At 45.2% G+C, this 27167-nt stretch overlaps 1 protein-coding gene across 4 annotated transcripts in view; it reads left to right on the plus strand.

Moving 5' to 3' along the window:
* The window catches only part of DOCK9 (dedicator of cytokinesis 9), a 1074749-nt gene that overhangs the window by 858994 nt on the left and 188588 nt on the right, over positions 1–27167 (plus strand). For all 4 annotated transcript variants that reach the window (XM_033947591.1, XM_033947593.1, XM_033947592.1 and 1 more), the window contains exon 44: positions 18668–18725. In XM_033947591.1, coding sequence (XP_033803482.1) covers positions 18668–18725 — 58 coding nt within the window. The remainder of the gene's footprint in view (positions 1–18667; positions 18726–27167) is intronic.

The following is a 27167-nucleotide window of genomic DNA, read 5'->3' on the forward strand; positions in this document are numbered from 1 at the left end:
GAGCTGCAGGCTCTAGTATCTGATTCAACTTAAAGAAAGTTTTTACAATAAGAACAGTTATCAGAGGACAAGCAGGAAACATATTCTCACATGTGGGTTTTGTCATCAACAGAGCCCAGTACAGACAGTGCAAAAGTTTACTGTCACTAAAAATCTTGAGATTGCCCAAACCATGCACGCATGAGTTCATTTCCTGCCTGACATCAGCTCATGGGACCATCAGTTCTTAGTTTTTCTAAGTGCATGTTTTTTTTGTACATGCATTTTATCTGTATATTTTGTGCCTTCCCATCATATTTGTCATTTATTTCTCTTTTTCATTACATATCAAAATTTTCTATTTTTGATTACTTTTTTGTTTTGGACCTATGAGCACTTTTCAGCCTCTTCTCAAGCCAGGAGTGTCGAATCATTTTCAGTTTTCTACCTACTTGACCTCCTCAGACCATTGAGTCTTTTATCCTTTTGACCTCACTGTGTACTCGATGTTACAGGACCATTTCAGGCAAAGATCCACATAACTGATGTACCCAGTGTGTAGATCCTCAACATCGGGATACTTCTTGCATACTCTGCTCTAAGTTGCAGAAGAGGTCATTGCAGTTTGAATAATTTTTCAGATCAATTTCAACTACATCGACTAAGGCTGGAGACTCTAACGCTGATCATCAACATCAATCGACATTGGTACTGACGACATTGACAACACCTGAATCAGGGGTACTTCATAAAAAGGCTAAAAAACAAACAACTTTTCCCCTCTGAACAGACCTCAGCATCGTTCCAGGCGTCATCACCATCGACACATTCTAAGCATCAATGCACAAGTGCAGGATTGACATCCTTACAATTGGTGTCTCCTCTGAAGCGTGCCTAGACATCAAGGTTCTCAATGGAGACTGCGCCTACTATATACCCTTGCCAATATTGGTTCCTGTGCCATCGATACAGGATCAGCTCACAGAGCTGTTCCAGAAGGAACTAACTGGGTTGCTACAGTTGCACTCAATGCAAAAATCTTCTTCAACACACCCAGCCTCAGCCCAGTCCGAGCACTGCCATCAATCTCGGACACCATGACGTCAAGCGTAAGTCGAGGAGACGTCCATCTTCTAGGGAGCACAGCTAATCTTGATGTCCATCTCAACATCAATCTTGATGCTCTCCTCGACATTCACCTCAGCATTCTACATCTACTGTGTTTCCCCCAAAATAAGTTAGTGTCTTAAATTATTTTGGAGCCCAAAAAAGGCACTAGGTATTATTTTCTCCATCCCTCCCATCTCCCTGTGCAGCAGAACCCTTGCCCAGCTTCATCCTTCCTTCCCTCCCTCCCATCCCTTGTGCAGCAGAATTATTGTCCAGCTTCTATCCTTCCCTCCCTCCCATCCCTCGTGCAGCAGAACCCTTGCCCAGCTTCCATCCTTCCCTCGTGCAACAGAACCCTTGAGCACCCGCCGCACAGCTGAACCGCTGAACCCCCACTGACCCGCCATCCTTCCCTCCCAACCGATCCCCGCCGTCCGCGACCATAAATACCTTCCAGCAGAGGAGCGTCGGGCCAGCAGCACTCACAAGCTGCTTCGCTGCTTTCTCACTGGGGCCTTCTATGTGCCACGTTACTGATGTACTCAGAGACTCTTTTGTTGCTTTGCTTTTTTTTGTTGTTGTTGCTTGAAAGACCATTTCTTAGAACTGTGTATACCAGTGTCTCTCAAACTTTTTTTTAGCTTTGGCATACTAAATAGAGCAAATGTTTTTTTGCAGCACATTATAATTGAAATTATAAAATTTCAGAACCAACAAAAAATTAAATTTGAGCGTTATTTTTTTTAAAGTTCTTTAAGCTATGTATGAGTAAGTGTAACAATGGTGAAACTAAAGTAGATAGAATAGAATTGCTAATCAATGCGATGGATATGCTTGTTTTGTGTGCAAATTAACTTAAAATGTGGATCGATAGTTGACAAACAAACATACATTTCATCATCTACAATTTGCAGTCGTTCTCTTTTTTTCGATTTAATTTCAGTCAGAGCTGAAAATCCAAGTTCGCAAAGATAAGAAGATCCAAATAGTAACAAAACCTTGATTGCTTTTGTTACTCAAGTTAGGATAACTACTGCTTTTTCAAGAATCGATCATGTCAAAGAATTATGCTTGTATGGGTGGTTGTATCCTTATGCAAATTCTCCCAATACCTATAGGCTATTGCCAACTTGAAAAATCTTTACTTCATATATATATATAGACCATGGAACTCAAGTGTCTGCTGGTGTCACCCTTAGAACTAGTCTCGGTGTACACCCATTCTGCAGACTATCATTGATCCAATTGTCTATTTTTATTAAAATCTAAAAAATTTTCTTTTAAATTCTCTTTTTTAGAAAAAAAAAATTTCATTTATAAATATGTGAAAAACAATAGATGTCTTACATCCATAGATGGTAAATTATCTACAGCATTTTACTTAGCTTTTAATGTAGCTTCTTAACCAGCCATTCTAGTAACAATAGCTTAGAATGGGGGCTAGTTATAAGGGTGACACCAGCAGACACTTGAGTTCCATGGTCTATATATATATATATATATATATATATATATGAAGTAAAGATTTTTCAAGTTGGCAATAGCCTATAGTTTTTGGGAGAATTTGTGTATCCCTTATGCAAACAGACACTCATAACATTGACAGACTCTTGCATGTGCGATGTACATGCCATTTATTCTAGTGCATACTTAAGAAGGGTATTTTTTTAAAAATAAAATTCTGGAATCTCTCATGGCACACCTGGAATCTCTTTAGGGCACACCACTGTGCCTTGGCACACAGTTTGAGAGACACTGGGATAGACAGAGCATTCTGACACCAGGAACTTTATTTTTTACTTTTTGGGTTTTCTTTTATGAACTCTATATTGCTGCTAGGAAGCATGATTCCTTTTGAGTTTTAGACTGTGTTACCAATAAAGTGTAGTCCTTGCCAAGCTCCATAAAGATTGTTGGCTTTGGTATTTTAAAATTAGAACTCCTAAGTCTCCTAGAACCCTGTGTGACCCAGGAGTAGCACATATGAAATCTTATCACATGTCACTCCAGTATCAGCTGGCCAAGAGGGTGGCTGTGACACCCTCCAGTTCCTCTACTTGGGAAAACACTACTCAGACTTTGCTAAGAACAAGCCACCATAATTCTCGTAGCTCCTCCTACAACTCAGCAAAAGGGAACCCATCACACTTCAAATGCTTCCAGCCTTGCTGACAACAGAATGAGGGTTCTCTCTTCCATCCCATTCTATTTTCGCTAGCTCTCATAGTGTGGTATTTCTCTCCCAACTACTAAATGTCTTAGCAATATTTGCACCAGTGTCAGCCATCATTGAAGCTGCTCGAAAGCCTTCTATGCAGCACTGCTATAGTTTCAAATGTACTCATTTTATAATCTGGTGTAATACCAACTCACTAGAGCCAATCAACTGTCCTCTTCCATTGGTTCTAGATTATCTTCTATATCTCTCTGACTGTAGACTAAAAACTAATTCAGACCCAGATGCACTGAAACCAGTGATCGTCGCTAATCCAGTTTTAACAGCTTTAGCAACGATCACATTTGCTAACCCAATGCAGAAAACGGCTCACCACCTGGTTTTCTGCACAATTGCTCATTCCCCGATCTGACCATGCATATAAGCTGATTAATATTAAAATGCCATATAAACTGGTAGAGCGATTGATGCTCTAACATGGCTTCCCGATACACTAAAAAAATGATTACTTTTAAAACGATCCAAAGAAAACAACTGGTCATGACCAGTCGCTTTTCTGTCTAACCTTTTTTTTTAATGGGCACAGATGCTGTGCATATTACACTTGCACAATATCTGCCCCATTAGCAAAAAAAAAAAAAAAAAGCACCCCCCTTTCTGATGACGGCCCTCCCTGATGAATCTACCCCCCTCACATCCCAGTGAAAATGGCCCCTGCCATGGTGACTCCCTCTCCCCATGGCAGCAAAACAGCAGGAGGAATGCCCACTCCCTCCTGCCACCGAAGGCCTACTCCCGTGCCAAGCGCCCCTCCAAACATCCCTTACCTTCCCCCTTTCCTCCCTGAAAAAAAAGGCAAGAGGGATGCCCACTCCCTCCTGCAACTGGAGGTCCCCTGAAACCCCACCCTCATTCACTCAATTTCTCTAAAAAGGGGGGCCTTCGGTGGCAGGAGGGAGTGGACCTTTTTTTCAGGGGGGAAAGGGGGAAGGGAGGGAATGTTTGGGGGGGCACCTTGGGAGTGGGCCTTCGGTGGCAGGAGGGAATGGGCGTTTCTCTTGCCTTTTTTTTTCAGGGGGGTAGGGGATGTGGGAGTTTCAGGGGACCTTCAGTGGCAGGAGGGAGTGGGTATCACTCCTGCCTTTTTTTTTTTTCAGAAGTGGGAAGGAAGGGAATGTTTGGGGGGACACCTGGCAGTGGGAGTGGGCATCTCTCCTGCCTTTTATTTTTTTTTGGGGGGGGGATGTTTGGGGATGCCAGGGGGGTGGGGCCTTTGGTTTCAGGAAGGAGTGGGCATTTCTCCTGCCATTTCGCTGCCGCAGGGGAGGGATGGACAGGGCAAGATGGAGTGATCATCCCCTACCTCTTAGGTGTTCGAGCTCCCCCTGCTGGCACTGTGCATGTGTAAGAGTCGCGCTCACATCAATCCATCTGATTGGAGAGTTGGGGATTACAGTGACCATCCACGTGAATCATTTGCATGCAAACATTTTAGTGCATCAATAGCTCTTTCTGAATCAGCCAAAAAATAGGATCGGTGTAGACCCACACGGTCTTACCAATCCTCTTAGTCCATCTAGGCCTCAGTCAGAGTTCATGCTAGTGCTATTAGTACTTTCCGTACTCAACTAACAAAAACCCTTTGTCTGTACATTCTTTGGTTTCTAGATTCATGAAAGACCTTCTTCATACAAGACCTCCAATTAAGCCTCCTCCATTTACTTGGGACCTTAATGTTGTACTTTCCACTCTAATGAAGTCTCAATTTGAATCACTCTCAACTTCATCCTTCAAGTATCTCACTTGGAAAGTAATATTTCTCATTTCTCTCACATTTTGTCAGATCCACTTATGTCAGATCCACCTTATACAGTAGACTCTCAGTTAACCACCAGCCATGGGGATTGATAGATGTCGGATAAATGTAGTTTCTGGGTGCTTGAAAGTTACTATTAAACTTAGGCCTAACTAATACTATACCCTATACTATGCATTACCATACACTGTTCTAGACAAAGTACTGGACATGTGGTAAGTAAAATGGGGGCATATTCAGATGTGATGTGCTAAACTTACACTTAAATTTCTACCAGAAATTGATTTTATTTTCATGTTTATTTAAAGTATTACAGTATTTCTTAGACTTTTTTTTCTGGTTGCTTAAGTTCCGGTTAATAGAAAGTCTACTGTATAACATTCTACCACGATAAAATAGTTGTTCACACTCATCTCAAATTCCTCCTGAAGGTCATCTCTAAATTTCATCTGAAACATAGAAAAACATAGCAAATGTCCATCCAGTCTGCCTTTCTGCAGCATCCAAAAGGTATGTGGGGGGAGGGTAAAAAAATTAAGAGTCAGCCGGTACAGGAGACAGGAAGGATCCCTCCTGTCTCCCTAAGAGATCCCATGTGCCTGTCTCTTGCTTTCTTGAATTCAAGCACTGTCTTTGTCTCCACCACCTGTACTGGGAGACTATTTCACGCATTTACCACCCTTTCTGTAAAAAGTATTTCCTTAGATTACACTTCTCCCTCCGTATTCGCTGTGATAGGGGATTAACAGAACCGCAAATACAGAAAAACTGCAAATAACTTTTTCATATGTTATTCGCTGTTTTCTAATGAAAACCATCGTGAATATGGTGAAACCACGAATAACATGGTGGGAGACCTGGCCTTTTTCTGAAAGAGAGGCAAAACACGGTGAAGAAAGTGCTGGGACTCAGCGATTTTCTCTGTAAATGCTTGGAATCAGTGATTTCTCTATGCAAGCTGATGTAATTTGGGGGGAGGAGCCTCAAGTTAAAACCGTGAATAATCGAAACTGTGAATACACAGGGAGAAGTGTACTCCTGAGCCTATCATCTCTTAACTTTATCCTATGCCCTCTCATTCTGGAGCTTTCTTTCAAATGAGAGAGACTTGCCTCATGCACATTTATTCTACATTATTATTTAAATGTCTATCATATTACTCCTCTCCTGTCTTTCCTCCAAAGTATACAGATTGAGATCTTTAAGTCTGTCCCCATGCACCTTATGATGTAGACCATCAACTATTTTAGTTACCTTCCTCTAGACTGACTCCATCCTGTTTATATATTTTTTGAAAGTGCAGTCTCCAAAATTGTCTACAATATTCTAAATGAGGTCTCACCAGAGTCTTATACAGGGGTATCAATACCACCTCTTTCTCACTGGCCATTCCTTTCCCTATGCCCTCAAGCATCCTTCTAGCTTTTATGATCATCTTTTCAACCTGTTTGGCTACCTTTAGATCATCATATACTATCACACCGAAGTCTCGCTCTTCTTTTGTGCACAAATGCTCTTCACCCCTTAAACTGTACCGTTCCCTCAGATTTCTGCAGCCCACATTTCTTAGCATTAAATCTTAACTGTCACATTTCAGACCATTCCTGAATCTTCACTAGATCCTTCCTCATGTTTTCCACACCATCAGGGTGTCTACGCTATTGCAGATTATAGTATCATCCACAAAGGTGCAAATCTTATCAGTCATCCCTTCAGCGATATTGCTTACAAAAATGTTAAAAAGAAGAGGCCCAAGAACTAAAACTTGAGGCTCACCACTGGTAATATCCTTTTACTCAGAGTGATCTCTATTGACCGCTATCCTCTGTCACCTTCCACTCAACCAGTTCCTGACACAGTCCGTCACTTTGGGACCCATACAGAGAGCACTCAGTTTATTTATTAGACACCTGTGTGGAGCACTGTCAAAGGCTTTGCTATAATCTAAATATACCACATCTAGCACGCTCCCTCTATGCAATTCTCTGGACACCCAGTCAAAGAAATTGATCAGATTTGTCTGACAAGACCTTCCTCTAGTGAATATATGTTGCCTTGGGTCCTGTAATCCACTGGATTTTAGAAATGTCACTATTCTCTGTTTTAAAAGCATTTCCATTAATTTATTTACCACAGAAGTTAGACTTACTAGCCTGGGGGAGGAGCTTACCCAAGATGGCGGCCTCAGGCTTCTGCGGAGATGCCACCATGCTGTTGTTGAGAATTTTTCCTCTTACCGGATGGTAAAAATAAAATCCAAAGTGCGAGTTTTTCTGGACCAATCTACCTTGCTAACAGGCCCAATGGATGCCTTCGTGGACCGTGGCACAAGAACATAACAATCGGAGGTTCCCCAGCTGTAGAGAATGCGCAAACTGAGGTACGTGATCTTTCTTTCGAGGGTGTTACTCTGTCCTCCGAAGAGCGAAGTCTGCCTAGCTGTCCTGGTGCATCAGAGGATTTGTTTTTGGACGCCCCAGCCCAAAGAACCCTCTTGCTGGCCTCACGGAGCGGGAGGACCGACTCTGAAAGAGGGTAGGAGGAGCAATCGACATCTGAGCAGTCGGCGGCGAGAGTACAGCAAACTCATCAAGATTTCCTCACAGCTGAAGCAGTCTCAGATGCATTGGGAGCTGCAGGGAACTCTGGTGCAGGGATTGTTCCCTTACAGAGGCCCAGTGTCTTTACAATGGAATCTATTTAGGATGCTATATCGAATATGCAAGCTTCTCTTGGTAACCAAATTCAGCAACTTTCTACTCGGTATACTACTGTGCTTTCAGAGAATTTGGAACTTAAAGCCAAGGTAACGAGTTTGGAGAGTAAATCGAGTGACTTTGATACTAAGATAAAAACTTTGAAAGTACAAGCTCTTACGTGGGCCAAGGACAGTGCTAGTTTGCACTTTAAACAAGAAATGATGTAAATCTCTATTAGGAGATGTAATCTCCAGATAATTAATTTTCCTAAAGTTCAACCTATATCTGCCCTGGCAATGTTTAAAAGATATTTGACTAAAATTCTGAAAGTTCCAGAAACCTCATACCTACCTCTCTCTAAAATATATTACCTTCCAATGAGAATTAAATTGCAAAATTCCAACCAGCAGAATGTTTCTACTGATAGTTTGGATTTGACCAATTTCTTGGAGAGGTTGGATACTGAGGTTTGAATCTCAGCAACATTAATTGTTCAGTTTGCTATTGATTCTGATAGGGAATGGATGCTTAAGATGTTTTTCAAATATAAAGATGTTCCCTTTCTGACTAATATAAGAACGTATCCAGATGTCTCTCGTTCTACCCAGAAACAATTTCTCATTATGAGACCCCAGGCAGTTCAGTTAGGAGCAACTTTTGTACTCAGATATCCCTGCAAGTGCGTTTTAACATATAAAGATAATAGATATGTTTTCTTTGAACTGCAGCAGTTGTCTAAGTTTATTTCAGATAGAGAGCAATCTATACATTCTATATGAGTTTTGCTGTTTTCAATAGCTCAGTAAAGAATTGTTTATGTGCACTCAGGCCCCCGCTTAGTTCTTCTTGATATACAATATTTCCTAGGTTTATTTCAGTTTATCTTCAGCTATCTCCCTGAGATATATTGTGGACTAACTATACTCTGTAATAAGGTGATACTTCTTAAATAATTTGGAATTCTTCTATTTTCATTTTACATTGTAATCTTTCCTTTTTGACTTGTAAAGATTGTCAAAAGTTGAAACTTATAAATAAAGAATTAAAAAAAGACTTGCTAGCCTATAGTTCCCTACTTCTTCCTTCCACAGAACACTCATTAATCAGATTAACTACTACAATTTATACCATATTGACCATCAGAAATCAGTACTACTAATTTCTCTCAATATTTCTGCCACATTCGACACAATTGATCACTCACTCCTCATACAACGATTCAAAACAATAGGAATTACAGATTTAGCACTAGACTGGTTCATTTCCTACTTTTCCGATTATTCATCTAAAGTAATCAAAGACAAAACCACATCTTAACCTCTTCAGCAGAACTATGATATTCCACAAGGATCAATTCTATCTCCTCTACTATTCAACATCTTTATTGCCCCCCTACTGACGCTGTGACAATCCATAGGTTTCACAATTTACGCGTATGCCGATGATATACAGATACTCCACTCCATGGATTCCAATGATTCAAATGCAATCTAAAACATCAACCAGAAATTGGAACAGATAAGCTGATGCTTCCATGAAAATATATTATCCCAATCAAATAAAAAATCATGCTCTCTCCCTGTAAAGACACATATTCCATATCAACACCAGTATATCGCAAGTCAGTACCTATGCAAACAGTCCATACAGTAAAAATTTTAGGTGTAACATTTAATGAAAAATTGAGCTATCATAATCACATCAGTACTGTGGTACAAAGTTGCTTCTATTGTGTACAAATGATACGCTCTGTAACAAATTTATCAGAAACTTCTTCACTAAATATCCTCATCCACTTTCATCATTTCTACACAAGACTATTGTAATGCGCTCTACAAGGGAATTACTCAGAAAGAATTAAGAAGATTATAGATAATACATAACACGGCAATCAAACTATTAACCTTATCAAAAAAATGAGCATGTAACGCCATTACTTATAAAAGCCCACAGGTTACCAATTTCATACCGAATCACTTATAAAATTATTTTACTAATATTTAAATCTAAAACCTCCAATAAACCAGAATTCATAAACAGATTAGTACTGTATTTTTTGCTCCATAGGACACACCCTTCCATTAGACGTACATCCCTGAAGAGGTGGAAAAACCAAGGAAAAAAAATTCTGCCCACCACCCTGCCCTGTCCCCTGTCCCCCATCTGGTGATCTAGTGGTAGGTCGGGACAAGGGTACAAGGCAGGTCCAGTGGTAGGCAGTCCCCCATACCAGGCATAGAAAGTCCAGGCAGATGGCCCTGGTCACCACCTGGACATCTTTATATGCCTCTTCCTCAGACGCACCCTTATTTCTATCTGCTTTTGGGAGAAAAAAGTGCATCTTATGGAAGAAAAAATATGGTAATTCTTTACACACCTAACAGAGTACTCTGATCTGAAAATCTGACAATTTGCTTCCATCCTCTGTCTCAGATGTTAATTACCCTTCCTACTTGTATTACCCTTCTACGTCCTCCTATCCTATTCAAAATTGTATTTCTTCCTTCTTACTTCCTGTAATTGTCAGTCCATAACGTCCATGTAAACATATATATTGTCTTGTTTAATGATGAATGTTTGTATATCACACAATTTAAAATTTTATTGTAAAACTGCTTAGAAATCTGATAAGCGGGATAATAAATTTTAATAAAGCTTGGAAACTTGAATTCTTTCCAAAACCACATTCTCACCCTGCCGAAGCAGCACTCCACACCTTGAACTATAAACATGCTCTTGCTTATTACTTGAATTGCACCAAACCTCATAGAACTTCCACTCAGCTGTTTCTTTCATTCGATCCTAACAGACTTGGAGCTCCTGCCACCAAGAGAGCCATCTCCACATGGCTGGCAGACTGTATCTCCTTTTGCTATGCTCAGGCTGGGCTGATGCATGAAGGCTGTGTCACTGTACATTAAGTTTGAGCAATGGCGACTTCAGTAGCTCATCTGTGTTCCACTTCCATTGAGGACATCTGTAAAGCAGCTGCCTGGTCCTCAGTTCATACATTCAAATCCTACTATTGTTTGGAGAATCATTTCAGATGGGATAGCTGGTTCGGCCAGTCAGTTCTACAAAATTTATTCACCATTTAGATGCCATCTTTCCTCCAACCCTTGTGGTTTTGCCAGGCTTATGGTAGTTGTCAATAACCATCTTGTCAGAGACATGATCCTGGCAGCTAGGGAATCCTACATGTGAGAATATGTTTGTCCTCGGAAAAAGCAAAGTTACTCATCTGTTGAAGGTGTTATCCAAGGAGAGCAGGCAGATATGCTCAGAACCCGCCTACCTCCCCTAGTTGGCTTCTTAGCTTTTTTACTGAACTGATGGCCCCCTGAGCTAGTGTTGGGTGGGAATGGATTCATGAATGCATGGTACAGGCAGTCTCATGATTTTTAAAGTGAGAGTACACTTTTACACTGTTTGTACAGGGCTCTGTAGAATATCTGCCTGATGTTCTTGGATAAAACCTGCTATAGGTAAGTAACTTTGCTTTCTCTGCGTGTATCCTAAGTTTCTTCCTATGTTGGTGTTGAGTTACATCTTAAGCAATCAGTTGTCCTTCCAACAGTTTTCGCAAAACCTCAAATACATCTTGGTAAAAGCATGCTGCACATCTTATACTGTAAATGAGCTTTACGTAATCCAAATAACTGTTAAAATTGCAATCAGAAAAGTTTTTGCAGTGCTTGGCATTTGTATTCTGTTCTCTATTCCGCCATATTTCAACATAATGGACATAAGAGTTAACTGTTGAACAAAATATTTTCTACAAGAAATGTATTTCCTTTGTAGCTTGGAAGGAAAGAGGAAGAGATTGGTTTGTGCCAAGAACATTCTGCTATGTCTCTTGGATGAGATTAATGCTTAGTAAGAACTCTCATATGCCCCTTTGCTAATCTTCTTTATTGTAAATCCTCCCTTTATTCTGGGACAAGTGGGTTTTATGCATCTTTAGCCACCAGGCACTGTAGAAAGCTTCAGATGATTGAAGTCTTAACTCCTCCCTCTGCTAGCATATCCTGGAGCATGCCCCTTGGACTCCAGTCTTGCTTTCTACATGCCAGCCTATAGGAGCTTCTCTTCTACTCATGTTTTCTTTTGCTAGTTTTCAGGATTTTTTTTTTTAGTATTTGTTTCGCGGGTTTGCCCTTGTGCTGTGGAAGTTCCCTGTGGGGACATCCTTGCTGCAGGAGATTGTAGACTATTGGAGAACATCTGCTTTTGCATTGCAGTAAGCCCCCTGGACAGCCTGCAGGTCATATCAGGGCTCTGGGATCGGGAGCTAGCTCACCCCAGGTCAATCCATTAGTGGATGGAGTGTAGGCTAAGCAGTTCCGTTGAGGTGAGACCGGAATCGGAGCTGGACTACGTACCTCTTCCAGGTGGTTGCACAGCATATCCGAAGGTGGCGGAGGTCACCGGCCGTGGGGGTCATGCTGGTGGAGCAGTCAGAAGACTTGAAATCCAGCTTTCCAGCTTCCAGAGACTTTAGATCTCCCTACATGATGTTTCAGCATTACCTGCATTTTCTCCCATTCAGCACTATGGAACAGCCTGTTATAGCAATTTGGGGGGGTTTGGGGGTTTCCCTGTGTGCCCTACCCCTCCCCACCTCTAAAATGACCAAATCACTGGATTTTTAAGGAATTCCTGTTTCTTTCCTGGGCTATTTTATTGCAAAATCGGCAACTGTGGCAGCCATCTTGGATTTTTCCCGATTTGAATAAAACTATATTTTTTAAAGTTAGGAGCTTCGTTTTTGCTCCAAACTTCACAGATGGCCTCAGGTCAGAATGAGATGGATTCATGCCTCATTTGCAATGGATGGCTGTCAGATGCGCAGCCGTGTTCCACGTGTGCTGCGGCCTGTGAGAAGGGGTGAAGTTTGCACGGATGTCGTGCCTTCCACCTCCAGGGAGACTCTCCTTGAGCCTTCTGCCCCAATTTCTGCGAAAATCACATCTGGGGGCTCTTGGGAGAGCACTGGCGACATATCAGCGAAACACAAACACAGTTCCAGAGAAAAGCCTCCTAAGTCATCCAAGCACTCTAAGTCTGAGACATACAGGGTTGCTCTTGCCGCGGGAAATCTTTTTCCCCTGGAATTTATGAATATGCTCTTAGGCATATTTAGTTAAGAAATCTATGCCTGTGGTCACCCCACAGATGTCTGGGCCGTCCAAAGGGACTATGCCACTGCTCTGCCCGAGTCTTGGTTTCCCGGCAGGGACCCCGAAGCAAAAAATGTTGATGCCCACGATTGCATCGGACACTCTCTCAATCCTTCTGCTTTCATAGGGAGGTTTGATGGCATCCACAGATGTGGCAAATTTGGTGGAGCTCCGCGATCAGGATCCGTATGGGTCCCGGGACCTGGCTGACGATCCCACAGTACATAGGTTCTTCAAACCGGCTCATCTGGAGGACCTCATCACAGAATCTCTGCAGGAATTAAAATTTCAACCAGATCAGCCGATCCAGGAGAAATGTTCTCTCATGAGTGATCAGAGGCTACTAACTGCCTCCTTTCATGATAACCTCAATGTGGTTTGTATCCTGTCAGAGATTTGGGATAACCCGGAGGGTCCCCTGAAATGTGCTTGGGCCATGGCGAGGGTTTATCCCATGGTGGTCAGTTTTACCAAGCGCTTTGCTTTTCCGAAGGAGGATTCAGTTGTGGCTCAGGTCACCAAGCGTACTTTCCTCCCTTTTGACGGAGGAGTGGTCCTGAAGGATGTTCAGGACAGGTATGTGGATTTCATCCTTAAATGCCATTTTGATTCAGCTGTAGCCAATGTCAAGGCGGTGACAGCCTCATCCTTCGTTGCACAGGCGTGCCACTCCAAACTACGCCATGACCCTGACACTGTGGTTTGCTGGGGTAGATTATATGGTTGATTATATAACATATTGAAAGTTTTCACCAAACTGGGCGCTTATTCGGTATCCGCCCGGAGGATGCTGTGGATCTGGGACTCCTCCTCTAAGGCCACCTTGAGCAAATTGCCCTTTATGGGACAGTTTTTGTTTGACCAGGGTGTGGATGACCTCATGGAAAGTATACAAGACTGCAAGCCAAAGGTTTTGCTTGGGAATAGGTCACATCCCGCCAAGAGTTTGAGACATTCTAATTTTCTTCCATTCCGACGTCCTCACCAGTACGAAGGTCCTCCCTCCTCAGGGAAGAGGTACCCTTCATCCTTCAGGCCCCATTTTGGGGATCTGGCCATCAGCAGTCCTCAAACAGATGTCCAGCAGCTCCCCTAAGAAATAGTTCTGATGCCAGGTTGCCAGCCTTTCTCCCTCGCATCAAGGGGTGGCTGTCGTCTTTCCTGGCAGAATGGGAGACCATCACATCCAACCACTGAGTCTTGAAGGTACTCTGCGACGGGCTCAAATTTGAGTTTTTCCATCCTCTCTCCAAGTACTTTCTAGATTCCCCTGAGAAGGCGCTTTGAGTGCAGGCTTCGAGTGCAGACTGTTGAATCTTGCGGCAAACAAGCCCATGCTAGAGGGTGACTTGGGCTCCATGATGGAAAACTGGAACGCTCTTCTGGAGGCTGTTATAGGGGAAAACACCTCCAGGGATTCAAGACAAAGTTAGACAAGTTCCTGCTGAATCGGAACGTACGCAGGCAGGGCTGGTCTCAGTTAGGGCACTAGTCTTTAACCTAGGGGACACCACGGGAGCGGACTGCTGGGCACGATGGACCACTGGTCTGACCCAGCAGCGGCAATTCTTATGTTCTTATATACTTCATCATTCTAAAGAAAGGCTCCAAAAATTGCAGACCAATCCTAAATCTCAAAGCAGTAAATGCGGCACTGAAGGTGCCCCACTACCGCATGGAGACTGTACATTCCATCATTGCTTCAGTCGCGCCGGGGGAGTATCTGGCCTCCCTGGATCTCACAGAGGTGTATCTTCTTATCCCCATTTTTCTGGCGCACAGGAAATTTCACATCCTGGAACAGCACTTTCACTTTGCGGCTCTTCCCTTCAGCTTGGCGATGGCACCCAAGACCTTCACCAAGGTGATATGATAGTGGCAGCACATCTCTGTTCTCCGGTGTCCTAGGCCATCCGTATCTGGATGATTGGCTGATCAGAGCTCCCTCTCTGGCCAAGAGGATCCAGGCAGTTCAGTAGGTGGTTCATTTGCTGCAGTGTCTGTGCTGGGTGATCAACCTTTGGAAAAGTCACATGGAGCCCACCCAGGATGTGGAGTACCTGGGAGTCCACTTTTACATGGGACAGAACAAAGTGTTCCTTCCCATATCCCGTCGAGAAGATTCGGAAAGTCATCAGAGACCTTCTGGCCACTCAAACCCCGATGACCCGGCAGTATCTCCAGGTCCTGAGGCTCATGATGGCAACGATTGATGTAATTCCGTGGGCCAGAGCCAGACTGTGTACCTTGCAGGAGGCTCTGTTGTCCCAGTGGAATCTACAGTGGGACCCATTGTTTGCCCTCCAGCCTTGGACAGTGGCGGTGCGCAGCAGCATGGTGTGGTGGTTGCATCCCCTGTCGCTGGCCAAGGGCCTTCTGCTCCGGATTTCGGATTGGGTGACTGTCAGCAGATGTAAGTCTCTCCAGCTGGGTGGCAGTCTGTATGTCTGTTCCGATGCAGGGCTGGTGGGTGCCCTTGGAGCACAAGTGGTCGATCAATCATCTGGAACTGAGGGCGATTTTTCTGGCCCTCTTGCATTTCCAGGGTCGTCTCTGACATCGAGCTGTCCAAGTATTCTCGGACAGTGCCATGACGGTAGCTTACATCAACCGGCAGGGGGGGCACGAGGAGTCCCTCTTTGAGCGTAGCAGCCCGGTTGCTCTTTTGATGGGCGGAAAGACACCTGGTTGCACTGTCTGCGGCTCACATGGTAGGCATGGATAACATTCAGGCAGACTTTCTCAGTCGCCAGACACTGGACCCCGGAGAGTGATCTCTCTCCCGGAGAGCGTTCGAGTGCATAGTGCACTGATAGGGGGCACCAGTGTTCGACTTCATGTGATCACAGTGAACAAGAAGGCCGATCGGTTTTACAGTTGTTGAGAGGCCGGCAGTGACAGCCTGGATGCTCTGGTGCAGTCCTGTCTGCAGAAGGGTTTTCTTTACGCCTTCCCTCTGTAGCCCATGATAGGGCGTCTGCTGCGTCGAATAGCAGAGCACCCGGGGCCAGTGATCTTGGTGGCTCCCGAAGGGCCAAGGAGGCTGTGGTATGCCAACCTGGTCCGACTCCAGCGGGGCCGGGGGCTGCGATTGCCCTTTCACCCTTGGCTCCTCACACAGGGGCTGATCGCTCTGCAGGACCCAGACCGCTCATGAGTGCATGGCCTTGACGGCCCAGGGCTATTCTACTGCAGTGATAGCTACATTGCTTCACAGTAAACGGAAGTCCACGGTGGCGGCCTACGCAAAAGCTTGGCGGTGCTACCAGTCTTAGACCGGAGGCAACATAGATTCACTAGAAGTAGATCTTGTGGGACAAATCTGATCAATTTCTTTGTCTGGGTGACCAGAGAATTGGAGAGAGGGAGTGCGCTAGATGTGGTGTATTTAGATTTTAGCAAAGCCTTCGACAGTGTTCCACACAGACATCTAATAAATAAACTGAGTGCCCTTGGGATGGATCCCAAAGTGACGGACTGGGTCAATAACTGGTTGAGTGGAAGGTGACAGAAGGTAGTGATCAATGGAGATCACTCTGAGAAAAGGAATGTTACCAGTGATGTGCCTCAAGGTTCTGTTCTTGGGCCTGTTCTTTTTAAACGATATTGCTGAAGGGCTGTCGGGTAAGATTTGCCTCTTTGCGGATGATACCAAATCTGCAATAGAGTAGACACCCCAGATAGTGTGAATAACATGAAGAAAGACCTGGCAAAACTTGAAGAATGGTCTGAAATTTGGTAGATAAAATTTAATGCTTAGAAATGCAAGGTCATGCATTTGGGCTGCAAAAACCTGACAGAATGGTACAGTTTAGGGGTGAAGAGCTTATGTGCTTGACAGAAGAGTGGGATTTGGGTGTGATTGTATGTGATCTAGTCTAGTCTTCAGTTTATATACCGGGTCATCTCCCAACGGAGCTCGACTCAGTTCACATGTAATTAAGACTAGAGTGCATAAGAAAGAGAGCATAGAAGAAAACAAGCTGGATTATCGTCAGTTCTTTGATACTATAGTTAAGCCATTTAAATTTTGTCTAAACAGCAGAGTTTTCAGAGCTTTACGAAATTGTTGTAGCTGGCCTATCAGTCTAATGGAGTCAGGAAGTCCGATCCACATCTCTACCAGCTTGAAGGCAAAAGATTGACTAAGCTTTCCTACAGATTTAATACCCTTAAAAGAAGGGAAAGATAGTTTATATCTCTGTGTATTCCTCAAATGGCAAGATCTGAAGGGGTTCGAAAAGCTTAATGATAATACATGCACATTTAAATTGAATCCTGAAGCGGACTGGAAGCCAGTGAAGCTTTCTTAACAAAGGAGACACATGATCGTACTTTTGCTTCCCGAATATAAGCTTAGATGCCGTATTTTGTATCAGCTGAAGTTGTTTTAGACTGCCCTGCTTAATGCCTAAATAGACTGAATTACAATAGTGTAGCTGGGCAAGCACTGTAGATTGTACCAGTACTGAAAAATGTTCTTGATGGAACAATAATCTAACTTTCCTCAACTTATGTAGACTAAAAAAAACCACTTTTTTGTCAGAGTTTATCTGTTCTTGAAATGAGAGTGGTGAATCAAGGATAATACCCAATACTCTAGAGGAAAAAACTATGTGCAATGAGATACCTCTATTCAGTATAACAGAAGTAGGAAGTGTTTCTAATCTTGTTTCAATTTCATTTGGATGGACAATGCCCACATTTGGAGTTTAGAAATACAGCAATCTCTACTAGAAGCCAAATTGCTGAGATCAGAGTTGACTTCCAATAAGATAAAAATATCGTCTGTGTAAGTGAATATAGTCTCTGCTGATGAGACAAAAGTTTTTCAGAAAAGTCATATATACATTGAACAGGATCAGTGACAAAGGTGAACCCTGTGGCACCCCACAGCCAGATCTCCACAAAGAGAAAGGCTCATCCTCCAAATGTACTTCATAAGATCGCATGATCTTAAGGTGGCCAAACAGGTTGAAAAGGTGATGGTGAAATCTAGAAGGATAATAGGTTGCACAGGGAGAGGTATGGCCAGTAGGAAAAAGGAGGTATTGATGCCCTTGTATAAGACTCTGGCGAGACCTCTTTTATAATATTGTGTACAATTCTGGAGGCTGCACCTTCAAAAAGATATAAAAAGGATTGGAGTCGGTCCAGAGGAAGGCTACTAAAATGGTACGTGATCTTTGTCATAAGATGTATAGGGACAGACTTATAAATCTTAATTTGTAGGAAAGGTGGGAGAGGGGAGATATAGAGGATATGCTAGCAGAGGAAGGAGTTAAGACTTCAATCATCTGAAGCTTTCTACAGTGCCTGGTGCCCAAGGATGCATAAAACTTACTGGTCCCGGAATAAAGGGAAGATCTAAACTAAACTAAACCTTAAGTTTGTATACCGCATCATCTCCACAGAAGTAGAGCTCGGCACGGTTTACAGGAGTTGGTATAGAAAGGAACTACAATGAAAAGTAAAAGGACTTAGAAAGATTTACAAGAAAGAAGATTAGCAAAGGTAAGAACCTACTCTTTCGTTAAATACCTTGAAAGGATATTTTGAAGAAGAAAAGTATAAAGTTAGTATTCGGAGAAAAACGTGGGAAATTAAGAACTTTGTTGCCATACTGTTATCAGTAACTTGCCTCATTTTTCCTTCTCCACTTTTCATATACTTAATGCTGGTTTTCTTTGTGCATTCTGCATTTTAGGCAGCTATGTGTTATGTCCATGTAGCAGCACTGGTGGCAGAATATCTGACTCGAAAAGGTATGATTTTGTACTCTTAATTTTACTTTTTCTTCTACCTAGCCCTGCATGATAATATATGGAATTGAATTGTCTTTGCAGGAATTTGCAGAATCTTCCAAATATAATTGGTCTTGTCCATGGAGATGTTAAAACATCTATCCTTGGTATTCCAGTTATTAAACTTTGCATGTTCACATGGAGCTGGCCTTCATTGGCCTAACAGTCACCTGCATTCAGGTTTGGAGGGGGGAGCAGTTGCTCAGCACGATGCCATCCATTTGATTAGTTTTATCAGTTTTGCTCCACTGTGTAAATTCCTTTCAGGCAAATATAAAGTTTTTTAAGCTGAAATTGTTTTAAATTTGGAGATGACAAAATTCTTTGCCTCTCACTTAGAGCGCCTCTCTCTCTCTCATCTTTGCTTTTATCCAGATACTGTCCTTGTCTCTACCTCCTCCATTGGAAGACAGTTTTGTGCATCCATCAACCTTCTGAACAGACATAGGCCTAGATTGCATTCAAAACTGATGGGCCGCTGTCGCAGCTGTTGTTGTAGCAATTTAGAAAAAGCGAGTCATTCTCCAAAAAACATAGAGTATGACGGCAAATGAGGTTGGCGGAGAGTAGTGAAGGTTTGCTAAATTTGCATGTGCCCATCACTGGTGATAGCTATGGGCACTTGCACAGAATAAACCCCTTCCCAGTAGTGAGAGAGATGCTCACTCTCTTCTGCCGCGTTGCACATCACCCAACATTGCTAACAGCCTCCCCACTCCCACCCCCCGGCAGCAAGAAAGATGCCCATTCTCTCCCGCAACCACCATCGTGTGACCCCCTACCCAGCACCCCCCCCTGCAGCGGGAGAGATGCTCACTCCCTCCCGCTGACATGGAACCCACCCCCAACAGCTCCTTTCCCTTTCCCTTACTTACAATGGCTGGTAGGAGGGATGCTTACTCCCTCCTGCCAGAAGGCCTTAGGCATCTGGGCCAATCAGAGCCCTAGGCCCCTCCCCAGATGCACCAGGGAGGGGCCTAAGACTGGCCCAGGTTTTTTAAGGTCCCTCCTATAGGAGGAATCTTAGGCAAGCACCAGGAAGGGGAAAGCCCGCCATTTTGAAGAGATGGGCCTGCTGACCAGAGGGACTAAGCATCCCTCCAGCCAGCCATTGTAAGTAAGGAGAGGGGGCGGGGGGGTTGTCAGAAGCACAAGGGGGTGTCTGGGGGGAGGGTTGCATGGCGGTAGGAGGAAGTGGGCTTGCTTCCTGGGGGGGATGTCAGTGGATGTATTGCTTGGCAGAGGGAGGGAGTGGGCATCTCTCTCGCTGCAGGAGGGGTGTTGGGTGGGGGTCGCTTGACCTCAGCAGTGGGACAGAGTGGGCATATCTCCCGCTGCCAGGGGGGGAGTGTCAGGGGGGGGTGTGCATTGTTTTGCATCAGGAGGGAGTGGGTATCTCTCCCGCTGCAGGGGGGGAGGCTGTTAGCAGTGTTGGGTGATGTACAACGCAGTAGGAGAGAGTGGATATCTCTCCTGCCAAACGTCAATTTGTGTGTGTGGCGTTAATTTGCGTTGGTGGGGGGGTCTGAGCTGTCAAACCTTACTTTCGTGTCAGTGCTTGAGCCAATCAGCATTCAGACACTGATCAGAAAGTAAGGCAACAACAGCTCAAACCGGTCAGCAAATTTTGGCCTCAAATGTGGCACAATGAGGTTAGAGAATCGCTCAAAGTGATCATTTTAATATTAATGACCTTATGCATTACATTTCCATGGCAGTATCGGAGACTGCTAGAAAACTCTGAAAAGATCTTGGTAAGCCATTTTGATAATCCACTGCTAAAATACATGCACGCTAAACTGGATGGAACCAGTTTAGCGAGCACGTTAAAGACAGATAATCTGCCCCATAGTTCCTTAATCTAACCTTTTTCTTCCCTATCCCTTGTTCCTAAATGCTTTCTCCATTGTAAAAGGTCTGTCTCCTAAGCATCCATACCCTGGAAGTATTTAAATGGGCAAGGCTGGCTTAACATATGGACAAGGTGAGGCATTGGCTCAGGGCACCAGTGATTAAAGGGTGCCAAATGCCTGAGCCTCTGACATCACCAGCCCCTTAGATTAGGTTGGCTCATGGCGTACCTGGATGCTGCAACTGACATAATGCCTTTCTTTCCTTGTTCCCCACATGGCCCAACATCTTTCTCTCCGTCCCCTCCCTAACCTTCCCTAGACCATTACTGCTTTCATCTTCTCTCTCCCCAAACCTGCTCTCTTCCCATTGTTTCTTCCTATTGTAGTAACTGTCAGCTTTAATTTAAAAAAAAAAAAAAAGGCCATGAATTAGCAGCCAGCACAGAACCTCATACTCTACTATTCAGCAATATTCTACTGACCTTGCCCCATGGCAAAAGGAACTGTGTGTCAGAGGAGGAAGGGCCAGTAAATCCTGGCTGAATAATAGAACATAAGAATAGTCTTATTTGGTCAGATCAATGGTCCATCAAGCCCAGTAGCCCATTCTTATGGTAGCCAATCCAGGTCACTAGTACCGTATTTTCACATAGATAACGCGCACCCGTGTAAAACACGCACACGGGTATAGCGCTCGGGAAACCGAAATATATGTAACAAAAATTTTGTATACCGCGCACACCCCTATACCGCGCATGCTGCCCGACTCTCCCGTCGCCGCCCGACTCTCCTTTCGCCCGCCCTGACTCTCCTCTGGCCACCCTGACTCTCCTTTCGCCCGCCCCTACTCCTCTCCCCTTTGAAGTCCTGTCTCCACCCTGAAAGCCTGATGCCCCCCCACCCGACGTCCGATTCACCCCCCCCCCGCAGGACCGCTCGCACCCCCACCCCGAAGGACCGCTCGCACGCACCCGCACCCCCACCCTGAAGGACCGCTCGCACCCCCACAGCCTCCCGACCCCCCCCATCATGTAGAAGCTCCTACCAGTGTTCTACTACTTCCTCTTGGCGGTCCCGCCCTTTCTCTGACGTCAAGCCCTCTTGCCCCACCAACTTCCCGACTCCCCAACACGATCGGGGCAAGAGGGAGCTCAAGCCCTCTTGCCCCAGCCAACCGCGGCACCCCCGACACGATCGGGGCAAGAGGGAGCTCAAGCCCTCTTGCCCCCCCCGACTCCCCAACTCCCCGACAATATCGGGCCAGGAGGGAGCCCAAGTCCTCCTGGCCCTGGCGACCCCCCCCCCGCTAGTTGTTCGGGCCAGGAGGGAGCCCAAACCCTCCTGGCCACGGCGACCCCCTACCCCCACCACATTACGGGCAGGAGGGATCCCAGGCCCTCCTGCCCTCGACGTAAACCCCCCTCCCCTCAACGACCGCCCCCCCAAGAACCTCTGACCGCTTCCCCCAGCCGACCCGCGACCCCCCTGGCCTACCCCCACACATCCCCACCCCCTTCCCCGTACCTTTGTGTAGTTGGCCGGACAGACGGGAGCCAAACCCGCCAGGGCCTGTCCGGCAGGCAGCTAACGACGGAATGAGGCCGGATTGGCCCATCCGTCCCAAAGCTCCGCCTACTGATGGGGCCTAAGGCGCCTGGGCCAATCAGAATAGGCCTGGGAGCCTTAGGTCCCTCCTTGGGGCGGGGCCTGAGGCACATGGGCCCAACCCGACCATGTGCCCAAGGCCCCGCCCCCAGGAGGGGCCTAAGGCTCCCGGGCCTATTCTGATTGGCCCAGGCGCCTTAGGCCCCACCAGTAGGCAGAGCTTTGGGACGGATGGGCCAATCCGGCTTCATCCCGTCGTTGGCTGCCTGCCGGACAGGCGGGTTTGGCTCCCGTCTGTCCGGCCAACTACACAAAGGTACGGGGAAGGGGGGTGGGGGTGTCGTGGGGGTCGGCCAGGGGGGTCGCGGGTCGGCTGGGGGGGGGCGGTCGGAGGTTCTTGGGGGGGGGGTGGTCGTTGGGGGGATGGGGGTTTGCGTCGAGGGCAGGAGGGCCTGGGATCCCTCCTGCCCGTAATGTAGTGCGGGGTGGGGGTAGGGGGTCGCCGTGGCCAGGAGGGTTTGGGCTCCCTCCTGGCCCGAACAACTAGCGGGGTGTGGGTCGCCAGGGCCAGGAGGACTTGGGCTCCCTCCTGGCCCGAACAACTAGCGGGGGGGTCACCAGAGCCAGGAGGGTTTGGGCTCCCTCCTGGCCCGATCGTGTCGGGGAGTCGGGGGGGCAAGAGGGCTTGAGCTCCTTCTTGCCCCGATCGTGTCGGGGGTGCCGCGGATGGCTGGGGCAAGAGGGCTTGAGCTCCCTCTTGCCCCGATCGTGTCGGGGAGTCGGGGAGTCGGCGGGGCAAGAGGGCTTGACATCAGAGAAAGGGCGGGACCGCCAGAAGAGGAAGCAGCGCAGGCGCAGGGCTCACAGAAGGGCCGAGACCGCCAAGAGGAAGCAGCAGGACACCGGTAGGAGCTTCTACATGATGGGGGGGGTCCGGAGGCTGTGGGGGTGCGAGTGGTCCTTCAGGCTGGGGGTGCGGGTGTGGGTGGTAGTGCGTGCGAGCAGTCCTTCGGGGTGGAGGTGCGAGTGGTCCTGCGGGGGGGGTGAATCGGACGTCGGGGGGGAACTATGTAAAAAAAATTTTGTATAACGCGCAAGGTTATGCGCGGTTTGTAAAAATCGTGTATAACATGCGCGTTATATGCGTGAAAATACGGTACTTGGCCAAAACTCAACGAGTAGCAACATTCCGTGCTACCGATCCAGGGCAAGCAGAGGCTTCCCCCATGTCCTAATAACAGACTATGAACTTTTCCTCCAGGAATTTGTCCAAACCTTTCTTTAAACCAGCTCCACTATCCACTTTTACCACAACCTCTGGCAGTGAGTTCCAGAGTTTAACTATTTTCTGAGTGAAAAAATATTTCCTCCTATTGGTTTTAAAAGTATTTCTCTGCATTTTCATCAAGAATCCCCTAGTCTGTAATTTTTGACGGCGGGAAAAATCACTCCACTTGTACCCGTTCTACTCCACTCAGGATTTATAGACTTCAATCATATCGCCCCCCTCAGCCTTCTCTTTTCCAAACTGAAGAGCCCTAACCTTTTTAATCTTTCCTCATATGAAAGGAGTTCCATCCCCTTTATCATGTTGGTCGCTCTTTTTTGAACCTTTTCTAGTGCTGCTATATCTTTCTTGAGATAAGGAGACTAGAATTGAATGCAGTACTCCAGATGAGGTCGCACCATTGAGCGATACAGAGGCCTTGTAATATCTTTAGTCTTGTTAACCATCCTTTTTTTTTATAATTCCTAGCATCTTGTTTGCTTTTTTGGCCGCTGCCACACATTGGGCTTAAGGTTTCATCATATTATCTACATCGTATTGGGTGCTAACCCCCAAGGTGGACCCTAGCATCCGGTAACTGTGATTTGGGTTATTCTTCCCAATCTGCATCACTGTCTTCCAATTTCCTAAGGTCTGCCTGCAATGTTTCACAATCCGCATGCATTTTAAAAACTTTGAACAGTTTAGTATCACCTCATTCGTCATTCCAATTTCCTGATCATTTATAAATAAGTTAAATAGCACCGGTCCCAGTACAAATCCCTGCGGCACTCCAAGGTTTACTCTCCTCTATTGAGAAAAATGACCGTTTAACTCTACCTTCTGTTTTCTATCCGATAACCAATTCCTAATCCACAACTTAATTTTGCCTCCTATCCCATGGCTCTTTAATTTTCTCAGGAGCCTCTCATGAAGAACTTTGTCAAAAACTTTCTGAAAATCTAGATACACTATATCAACCAGCTCACCTTTATCCACATGTGTATTCACACTTTCAAAGAATTCAAGAAAATTGGTTTTATCGTGGTTGCTAGGCAGGGGAGATATAGTATGTTGTAGTAGTCTATTAGGCCTAGGATTAGTGATTGAACCACGAGTTGAAGTTGTTTTCTGTCGAAGAATTTTCAAACTTGTCTTAGGTTTCTCATAATTGCGAATTATGTTTTTATTATTTTGTTGATTTGTGGTTGCATGGTACAGCCTCTGTCTATCAGCACTCCGAGGAGTTTTAGCGTGGGTTGAATGGGGTATGAGATCGAGTTTATTACTAGGTTTGTCAAGGTTGGGGTTTTGCTGTTTTCTAGGAGGATGAAGTTTGTTTTGTCAGGGTTAAGCTTTAGTTTGTGTTCTTTCATCCATGTTGCTATTGTTTTATGTTCAAATATTTTTATTGAATTTTTAGTAAAATAGAACAGAACATATAAAACAGACATGGTTGCTGCCAGTGTGCGAGAATACAAATGGACAAATAAGGTATTCAAATAGTATAGAAGCAATATGAATTCTGCAGTCACACACTCCAACTCCAACGGAGTCAGAAGGGAATCCTGGAGAGAGTGCCATGTTGCTACTGGTAACTTCTCGCCAACTGGGAGAAAATCATACATGTGACACTCAGTGCAAAAGACTGGATAGCACCCGTCTCGCTGCTGGATTACTGTGTGCATTATTATTATTGAGCTGATTAATTAATTAAACCTTATTAAGCTACTAGGAATATATTAGACGAGTATAGAGAGCCTTAGGATTATATTATATGCTTTATTTAGTGTTTATTTTTTAGATTATCTTAGGGTTATAGTGGATGCTTTATTTAGTGTTTGATTCTTTAGCAGGTAATGAAATATAAAGAGTTCTCCTATTGTTCTAAGTAGAATAATTGACACAAATTAAGTCTAAAAGTAAAGAAAGGAGCTAGGATTGGGTCTGCCAGAAACTATCTTTAATGTTGAGCCTGTACAACCTCTCTCTAACAACCAGGCTTTCTGAGGGTTAGGCACTAGGCCAGCATTCCTCCCCTCAAGGGTCACCTGTGGAGTCTGATCACATCCAAAATTTCTCCCTAAAGTGGTGACACCTTTTCACATTTATCAAGATATTGGTCACCTAGTTTTTTTTCCCCTTAAACCACACGCTCTTCTAGCAGAGGAATCTCTCCATACTTTGGATTGTCACTGAGCTCTATTTGGACCGCACTTTATGTTGCTCCATCCATTCATTAACTAAAAGAACTTTATCTAATTGGATAGCAGATTGTATAAGTGTCTGTTATCAGCAGGCCAACCTTCAGCCGCCACATCATATTACTACTGCTCATCACCTCAGAGCCATGTTTACTTCACAGCTCACTTGAGAGGAATTTTTCTATCAGACATTTGCAAGGCAGTGACCTGGTCGACACCACAAAACACTCCCTGAATCCTGTTGCTTCACAGGATCGCCACACAGAAAAACAGGCTCTTGATTTGACAAAAGTCCTGACGTGAGCCTGGAGCTGGTACTGCCACGCCCCAAACACAGACTGCAAAGTATGTACTTGTATGTATTCACCATGCAGGAGAGATTAAAGAAGACTAGGGAAGCAGCCAAGCTCTGCTTGGATAAAGCTTGGGGGGGGGGGGGGAGGGAAAGGGACAAGTCTGAGCTTATAACCGGAAAGCTGTGCAGAGATTCTTCCAGCCAGGGGACAGAGTTTTGGTCCTTCTGCCATCCTCTGAAAGCAAGCTATTATGTAAATGGCAAGGACCATATGAAATAATGGAGAAGACTGGACATGTTAACTACAAATTAGCCATATGTGACAAGAGAGAAGGCGAAGGTCTTCTATGTCAGTCTGTTAAAAAAAAGTGGATCCAGATGACTGCAGCATTAGTCTAAAGGGATGACTTTGGCCCAGAGGTTACAAACGAGCCGAGACACCTACAAGTTCTCTTTATTGATCAGCTTTCTTCTACACAGATGGCTGACTTGGAACAATTGGTAAAGCAAAATCAAGATGTATTTTCAGGGAAGCCATATCAGACTCAACTGGCCACTCATGACGACATCACTGAGCCAAAGGTAGTAGTCTGGCAAAAGCTTGGCAACAGGCAGTGTTAAAAGAAGTTTCGGATATACTGGAGCTTGGTGTTATTAAGGAATCTACCAGCAATTGGTCATCACCTGTTGTACTAATGCCAAAGCTGTCTGGCAGCATCCGATTTTGCATTGATTTCAGGATGGTGAACAATCTCCAAATTAGAGGTTTGCCCTATGCAGAGGGTGGATGAGCTGATCAAGTGACTAGGAGGAGCCCAGTTTGTCTCAACTTTAGAACTGACAAAGGATATTGATAGGTGCCTCTTACACCAGATGCCAAGGAGAAGACTGCCTTTTCCACACCACAAGGCCTGTCCCAATTCATTGTACTGCCTTTTGGCCTTCATGGAGCTCTAGGATGTCCTTGTACGTGGTGAGCGTGTTGTCGGGGGAGCGGCTGCCTTAGGAGAGTAGAGAGAAGTCGCGCGCATTCTCATTCAGGATGGCCAGTTTAGATGGGAGCCGGGAGAGCGCTGACGGATGGCAGAGGCATGGCAGAAGCAGGAGGGCAGCCGCATGGGGACCCCGAAGAAGGAAGGCAACACTTTGGAATCGCTGTGCAGCACCCGCAGGCAAGTT

This window comes from Geotrypetes seraphini, chromosome 6 (assembly GCF_902459505.1).
Source record: "Geotrypetes seraphini chromosome 6, aGeoSer1.1, whole genome shotgun sequence".
Lineage (NCBI taxonomy): Eukaryota > Metazoa > Chordata > Amphibia > Gymnophiona > Dermophiidae > Geotrypetes > Geotrypetes seraphini.